The 8,524-nt window shown below is 40.7% G+C and overlaps 1 protein-coding gene across 1 annotated transcript; it reads right to left on the reverse strand.

Moving 5' to 3' along the window:
- Positions 1-600: 600 nt before the first annotated feature.
- LOC144528257 (short transient receptor potential channel 2-like) lies at positions 601-8,283 on the reverse strand. The gene is made up of 13 exons (XM_078266744.1): positions 8,269-8,283; positions 7,169-7,861; positions 6,878-7,078; positions 6,623-6,787; positions 6,333-6,507; positions 6,047-6,247; positions 5,780-5,942; positions 5,564-5,656; positions 4,514-4,706; positions 4,301-4,428; positions 4,138-4,210; positions 3,897-4,014; positions 601-2,473 (listed from the first exon to the last, which is right to left on the reverse strand). Exons 1-13 carry the CDS (start codon positions 8,281-8,283, stop codon positions 1,686-1,688), a joined length of 3,006 nt encoding a protein of 1,001 aa, XP_078122870.1. The 3' UTR covers positions 601-1,685.
- Between the last annotated feature and the right edge of the window lie 241 nt (positions 8,284-8,524).

Genomic DNA, 8,524 nt, shown 5'->3' on the forward strand with positions numbered 1-8,524 from the left:
GGCTTTTCGGCCACTGTGGATGCTCTAACAGGATGGGGATTATGATTGGCTTGTGATACGACACGCTCGTAAAACATGAATTCAATTTCTTGGTGATAAATGTTGGGAGCTTTGGTGTCAGATGACAAAGTGTTTTAATTATCTGTGGTAAAGCAAGCAGATCAGAACAGGCTTACACCCAAAATGAAAATGGTGAAGCCATCAATCACGCAACACTGCAACAAGGGTTACACGCCAAGGTGTTTTTCCAAAGGAAGTCTGTATGGGCTGTGTCTTGGGACAGGAGTTGCTGCAGGTAATGAATTAATGAACTGGTGTGTTCATGCATGCGACCTCAAGGGAGCAGTATGTGTAAAGCAAGCTGAGACCAGCACTGTCACACTGTGGCAGGGTGTTGGTCTGCTGCCTACTGAAAAGAAATGCTAAAGCAACACTAATTCATAACCTCAGTCAGCCCTGAGTTATGATTATGATGCCCCCACTACACTATGGTCATGGTCATGAAATACAGAGACAGAAATAAATGTGATTTCAAATGTTTTAATTGTGTTGCAAATTATCTATTGTCCAAAACGTTAATTGAACACAAGGCTTCTGATACTTGAATGTTAAGAGAAACCACGATGGCTAACACAGGCTCTTTGCTATTAACAAGTGAAGTTTGAAAATGGCGGTGAGTAGAGGGACACGGAGCACGAAGCAGCAGTACAACATGAGGCACTTGCCTCAACTCTCCATTAATGCATGTATAGTTCCTGTTGGTGCATGTGTGTGTATTTCCGGGCCTGTGTGTAATGTGTAACTCCAACAGAGTAAAAACATTTAATTCCCCCCCTGGGGATCTTCTTCTTCAGTAAAATCCCAATATTTTGTTGTTATTGTGTGTTTACTAGTTGTAAGGCACTGTAACCCTATTTTACTGCCATTTATGCATATCAAGGTGTACGGGTGTAGTACCACATGCTGAATTTAGGGTGTACACTGCCTTTTTTTAGTTAAATCCATTAGCCATTTTAATTGGCAACATTATCTCTCAGTAATTATGAGAACATTTATTAAAAAAAACGAGAAAACTATTTGTAATAGATCTATGGCTCAATGACTTTATTTGAATGCCTAAATCTGACATTTTTAGAGGATTGGGAAGAAAATAAAACATTTGCCAAAAATGAATTATTTGAATGAACATTTAAGCAGAAAGAATGGGAGCAGAATTAGCCAGAAGGTGACAGGTTTTTGCACAATGATTGGATTCACTACATGAAAAGTTTCTTACAGAGTCAGGAATTAGGATTAAAGGAATCGTTCAACATTTTGGGAAATACCCTTGTTTGCATTCCAGCGTAAAGCTAGATGAGACGGTTGATACCACTCATGTCTGTGCATTAAATATGAAGCTGCAGCTAGCAGTGGATTAGCTTAGCTAGGCACAAATTAAAAGGGGGGGAACAGCTAAACTGGCTCTGTTCAACAGTAACAAAAATCCACCTACCAGCACCTTTATAGTTGCCTTGTTTGTTTAATCTATACAAAAACCCTAAATATTTGCTGTTTTAAGGGGGGTTATGTGCAAGACTATATTTTCCAAGATGTGGAACTTTTCCCTCTTATCAGATGTTGAATAAGGTAACCAAAGAGCCAAAGCCCTGAAAAAGTGCGGTCCTTTAAATGGGACAGCACTAGGGTTACGGTCTCACTAGTGTCCCGTCAAACGACCCATCCCCTTCTTGGGAACCAAAACCTGTGTCCTGAGAGCTGCTGCTGCCTGTTGGCGAGGGAATCATTTTGTTAGCTACAGGTTTTCTGACACCCGACGTCTCTGCTACATTATGCTCAAAATTTCCACCCTTTATCCATTTTGCCTCCATTCTGTCATTTTGTGTCTCTGTGTGTTTTTCACCCACCTTCACCCCTGTGAGTAGCTCTCCTTCCCTTCTTTTTTTTGCCTCATCCTGTGTGGCCTCGGCTTTTTCTTTAACATGATTAAAACTTGTCCCTCCCACCACCTCCTCTTTCACTTCAGTATCAGTATTTTCATTTGTGTCTGCTTCCACCTGCTCTTTTTTCTCAGTTTCCTTCTTATCTCCTGGTTCTGTTTTAGCTCTGCCCTCCTCCATTTTCACCACATCACAGTCTGTTACCTGCTGTGATCCCTCTGCTTCACATTCGCCCACCTGATTCTGCAGTGCGTCTGACTCCTGTTTTGTATCCGATTGGACATTTTCTTTATCCACCCCTTCCTCTTCATGGTGGAATGTCACTTTAAGTGATTCATTTTTGTCATCTCTGCTGTTAAAATCTATGAAATTGCTCTTGGCACCAGTGATGTATTTTCCCAGAAAGGAGGAGCCATCATTGGTCAATGCGCCATTTGCCGGGTGTCCCTCAGCCATCAGAAGCTGCTGGACCACTTTCATATCACTGTGCATCTTGCAGACTGTTTTGGTCAGCAGAGTGATCCGATTACCGATATCTGAGGGAAGAGAATACTCCAATCACAACACAGCATGCAGGCACTTTCATGACAAATAATGCTATTTTATTTCTAAAGGTTGGGGGTTTGAATTGAACACTTTTTCATAGGAAAACCTCCTTATACTTTATAAAAGTGTTAAATGCCATAATTACAGGAGACACACACTAGGGTTGTTCACCGCTACAATTAATTATATTAACTTTGTTTTTTTTGTTTTTAGTTTAACTTATTTTGCAGATCAACATTACAATGCCTTATTTATTATTTTGAAACGTATGAAAAATAAAAATAGTTTTCTTCTGTCAAGTCAGTGATTTCAAACTTCTCAAAAGGGGGGTTATTATGGATTCAATAAATCATAAAATCACATGAATACATTATGTAAAACTGAAAAAAAGTGAATACAATGAAAATGTATTCTTGTCTTTTATTTCTTAATTCCTTTGACACTTTTTTCAGTGTCACTTTTTATGACACATAATGTCACTTTAAATGCCCCCGCCTCGCTTAAGCGAGCAAGCTAAACAACTCCTACCAAATCGTAGCCAGTCAGCTCCTGTTGCTAGAAAAACAATGTCAAAGTCATTCACAGTCATTCTGAATCAAATATCTAGCTGCAAAGCTGTAAAGATGTTCCTATGAAAAAGACACACATTTGTGAAGAGTCTTTTTCTGTGGTTGCTCTAGTCAAAGGGTGCTAACACAGCTAACACTAGCTTCACTTTGATGTTGGGTAATATAGCTCACAAGCCATGGCCTCACTAGTTAGCAGGCTAGGATAGGTAGCATAAGCAACATTGTTAATCTAAGGATTAACAGCTAAAGAGGTTTAGTTACTGTGTCTGTGTACTGTGGATATTTACAGCAGCAGCAGAATAACTTTGGCATTGTTGTTGCTCTAGCTAAGGTGCTAATATGCTTGCATAAGAGGTAGGGATGATTGGGATTGGCTGAAAGGTGAGGGGGCGGTAACAACACCACTGACACGAAAACTGACATTATTAAATAAAAACAGATTTTGGAAAAAGAGCATTTTGAAATTAGAAAGTCTATAATGATATAAAAATGATATCCACCATGAAAACGTAGGATAAAATAAGATTTCATAATTTGAGTTATAATAATTTCACAAATTGTAAATTCATTTATATAATTTTACACAATTTATTAATGTCTATTTGATTTATTAATTATCACAGTCCTACAATATTACGCCAGACCACTTGTAAAGCACAACATTGATATCATTTATAATTTTAGACTTTTTATCTGATGGCCGTTATTAAAGAAAGACTAGAAATATGGAAGAGAAAAAAAGGGGCAACAAGAAACAGGCCAGGTTAGTAAGCCATCAGGACTTCAGAATGCATTACTGTCTGACCATAAACCCCTGACAGATTTGTGTCAAAGTCATGTTTACCTTTCCTCTTGGTTTCCTCGAACTCCCTGCAAGCTGACTCAATGTAGCGTTGCACCAGAGCTTTGATCACCTGCTGCCGGTAAGGTAACTGGCTGTCTTCACATCCCTTATCAATGGTCTTAAAACACATATCCAATATCACACATTTCAGAGCACAGTTTTAGCAAAGAATATGTAGATTTTTTTTTTTTTTACTACAGTCACACTAACTCCTCCATGTGAGCATTAAACACACACTTACCATAGAGTCTATCGGGGGATATTTGTTCTCAGAATTAAAATTGCAGCAGCAGCAGATTCGTCTAAAGATACCCCTGGAACAGAATTTAAAATGAAAAAAATAAATAAAAGATATAGATACACAATGAGGGGTCTTTGCAGGTTAAATGGGTTTTAGAGCTCACCTTAAGATGTAAAAGACAGCTTTGGGTGAGGGGATGATGTTGAAGGGCACAGGCATGGTGAGGCCCTCTCTGAAGTAACTGAGGTACAGCTTCGACCTGGCAAATTTCCACTCAACATCTGCATCATCCTGAAATTAAAAATGTTTAGATGTCAGTGCCAGTCTTTGGTTTTTGCTTTTACTGTAGTTGGGACATAAAAAAATATCTCTTTACCTCAATTTTCTGAAAGGAGTTGGTGATCATGGCAACGAGCATGTTGAGCAGGACGATGACGATGATGAGTGTGAAGATGCCGTACAGAACCCTTCCTACAAACTCTGCCACCACATACTGTGGCATGTCCACGTACTCCTGGTTGGCCATGCCAAACATGGTCCAGAATAAGAAGTGGAACGTCTCATTAAACCTGCAGAGTACACAATGAGAGTGTTTCATACCTTTTTTTGTTTGACTTACAATGCAACTGTATATTCTTATTTTCAGCAGCCTAGGGAGAAAAAGAATGATGTACACTACAGAAACTGTCATCTAAAACTCTGGTTTTAAGATGTTATTTTCTGTGAGGGTATTCTATATTTAAGATTTGTGTGGGTGATTCTCACAGTTTTCACAGTTGTATTTCAAAGTGTAGAGATCTTGTTGTTAAGATTCATTTTGTGCACATCATTCGAATAAGTAAGATTACATTTATTTGCTGTCTGGGGAAAAAGCCTAATTAAAAGTCTCAAAAACAAGAAGTATAAACAGCAGGAAAATAGAAAAATGTTCTTTAAATTCTTTTTAACTTCTTTGTACTTTGTTATTTCTATAGCCGCCATTTATTTATTTTTATCTGGTTTAGGGACACTGCATGATGTATACCACAAACAATACTGTATATTGATTGATTGATTATATATATATATATATATATATATATATATATATATATATATTTGACAAATACAAAAAGCTGCTAATGATATATTAGCTGAAATAAAAAAATTCTTTTATTAAAACATAACACACAAACATTTTTGATATAAATCCCTTTTTTTACAGAACTGAGCAAGACATTTTAGAGTAAAAAAATACTGTCAGTCGTCTTTTGGTTGTCAAACTGTACCAAAGCGTTGAATAAGCTTAAGCTTATGTTTGTATGAATTTAAACCAGCAACCTTGTGTTATTTTGTTCACCTTTCTAACCACTGCAGCAGGATTGGGACTGAAAACCGCTGCGCTGAAACAACAGTATTTAGGAAGCTAAAGATTCCATATTCATACCTGCCAAGATGTGGAGAGGTGACATAAGGAACATATACATTGTTGATGCCACAGAGGAAGGCCGTTCCAATGATCATCAATATAAACATAAATCTAAAAAAAGAAAAAATAGATTATTCATAGTCATTGTCATGGGCTCTGAATTCCCTCCCAGGTGATGATCAATATACAAATATGCAGATATAATACAGGAGGCCAAATGAAAAGTGCTCTTACCGCATCATATCATCAATCATCTTCCCTATGGAGATCTGCAGAGTTCCCAGAGACTCATGTGCTGGCAGTATGTACGCCAGCCGTGTGAAGCTCAACAAACTGGTCACTGCAAACAGCACCTCCGCAATCAGCTGGGGGTCCTCGTGATGCCAGTCCTTGCGCACTGCAGGACAGTTTCATACAGTCAAAGAGACCAGTTCAGCATATATGAACTTTGGAGACCTCAAACAACTATTTTGGCTGAAAGATCTGGCATCAATTCCTCACCAGTCTGAGTGAAGTAGATACACTCCTCTGTGCCGTTATAATCATGGCAGAGGAAGTAACCTTTGAGCATGATAAGCACACGTAACGCAAAAGATGCCAGGTACATGCTGAGCACCATCACGTCCAAGCAGTTCCACCAGTCCAGGAAGTAACTCCGCAGCCCCTCGATCCACACTTCCTTACACTCATACCAGAAGAATCCTACATGAGACAGCATAGTATAAACCTTGAGTTTTCTATTTGCACATTATAGAAGAGAGTCAGAATAGAGAGGGAGGGAACTCACCGACCACCCACACCATGTGGAAGGAGCTGTGCAGGATGTCCTGCTGCCGGGAAGCAAATTTGTCTCGATACAACTCCATTGTTATTGATTCTCCGAGTAACGTGATGAGAAACCACAGATAGGAGGCTGAGTGGAGGAGAAACTTGATCACAGGAATCTTTAGTATCTTTCCTACCTGGTGAAAACACAAAAGACACCTGTCAGGGCCAAGGCACACCAGTGTGCTCATCCTATTTTCTTAACAGAATGTCTGTCATTGCAGTCTGTGTGACATTTTCATGTGATGTCACCTTTGACTTGGGTGCGGTCCAGTAGACGAGGCAGAGGAGAGGCATGGTGAGAAAGATCCCTATTGAGACAAACAGCTTAAAGGCCGTCCTGCTGCCTCTCCAGCCGGACAGGTTCCCACACCAGATAGAAGACAGCACCTGCTGGCAGATTGGGTGGGCCACAAACTGCACAAAAACATAAACAAATATGGTTTAAGTAAATGTATTTTCCTTTTTACTTATCTTTGAGTGACAGTAGTTTCTGCATCTGGCTACCTGCTTCTGGTTGTAGTTGACAGCAAGCCGCAGACGTGACAGGTTGGGGATTCCCTCCTCAAAGGCCTGCTGCTCTAAGGAGTCCTGGCTCTCGTTTCCACAGCTGTTCAGGATGGTGGTCACCTCGCTCTGGTTGCGACACATGCCCAGCAACTCAACGGCAAACTCCTGACAAACCTCCTCCAGGCCCAGGTACTGAGGCTGAAGGAAGAGAGGAACCACAGCAGAGTCAAATAACAACACAGCCGGCATGAACAGTAAGTAGGGACGAATGTACGAATCTCACCAGACCTTGAACTCTGGCTCTTTTTGTGAGAGCTTGCGGAGCTCTCTGCTGAGACCGAAAGCTCTGAGCATGGCATCATCGGAGGTGATGGACAGGTAGGCGCGGCTGGCGATGCCACGGTAGGTGTTGATACGAGACAAGGAGAACTTGAGCAGGTCATACTGCCGGCCGTTACTACACTCCAGACAGGCACAGGATATCTTATGTGGCCACGGGATGACATGACCTTTTTGGGTGAGCATGTTGACTATATCATACAGGTCTTTCTGGCAGGCTAAGGTCAGAGGTGTCACACCAGGGGCAAACTGGGAGTTGTCAATAGAGTGGTCAAAGATGGCCTGAGAGAAGGAGCGCACGTCCATCTTGTTGCCTTTCTCCTGGTCCAGGCGGTCCAGCAGGCGCTTCACCACTTTGGGCTGGTTGGTGTCGACAGCGACGAGCAGGGCCTCGTGAATCTGCCGGAAGTCAAACTTGACCCCGTGGAGGAGGGCGTCCATGCAACTCTCGTTGCCCAGGCGGATGGACAGGTTGAGGGCATCCCTCCACTGGCGATCCTCAGACTCATCCAGCTGGCGGATGATGCCATCACCGGTCTTCAACAGTCCAAACAGCATCTCTGCGTTTCCCTCCTGAATGGCACCAATGAGCTCCGGAGGGAACTGCATCTTCCTGTTCATAATCTCGCGCCATTGTTCTGGCTAAGGGACAAGACGGGACAGTCAACAGCAGTTGCATTAAATGTCTATTCACACATTTGTTTTATGAAATGATTCCCGGGGGAAAACGCATCTTCCAATTTGATTTCATAAGAGGATATTAAAGCCTGGACAAAATGTAAATGTTTTGTGAGAAAATTAAAAGGACAAAGAAAATAAAAAGCATGGCACATTCCAGTCAGTATATGACTGGAGACACATTTTATGAAATCAAGGAAAACAACTCATTAATATAATATATAACTATGTAATAAAATAAAGCCGTTCAGAGGATACCTGGAGCACAGTAGCTTTAAATTTAGCCTCGTTAAAACATTTTTATTTTTTTAAACTCAGATCTACTAAATGACAAGTTCTAAAAAACCACATCTGAATAAAACTCTGCTTACCGTGAGGTTTTCCATTCCTGATGAAAATCAGCACAATTTTAAGAAGTGATCCTAAAGTGAAAACGCAGTCACATTCTCTGGAAGCATAAATGATATTTTTGCCAGCTATTTTGAGCTTCAGAGATGAAGGTGAAAGATATCAGTAGATTGCACAAGCGCTTCAAATAAGAGAATGGAGACCTTTGGTGTGCCGCTATCGTGTGCTACAGGCTTACTGCATTGAATCAGCACCCACAACTCAAAAACACACTTCCAT

This window comes from Sander vitreus, chromosome 13, assembly GCF_031162955.1.
Source record: "Sander vitreus isolate 19-12246 chromosome 13, sanVit1, whole genome shotgun sequence".
NCBI classification, from domain to species: domain Eukaryota; kingdom Metazoa; phylum Chordata; class Actinopteri; order Perciformes; family Percidae; genus Sander; species Sander vitreus.

Excerpts from the sequence above, each read along its gene's own strand:
- LOC144528257 (XM_078266744.1), bottom strand. Across the intron at positions 5,943-6,046 it reads TATCTACTTCACTCAGACTG|TGCGCAAGGACTGGCATCAC; the intron begins GTGAGGAATTGA and ends ACTGTCCTGCAG. Across the intron at positions 4,015-4,137 it reads ATCCCCCGATAGACTCTATG|ACCATTGATAAGGGATGTGA; the intron begins GTAAGTGTGTGT and ends ATGTGTTTTAAG.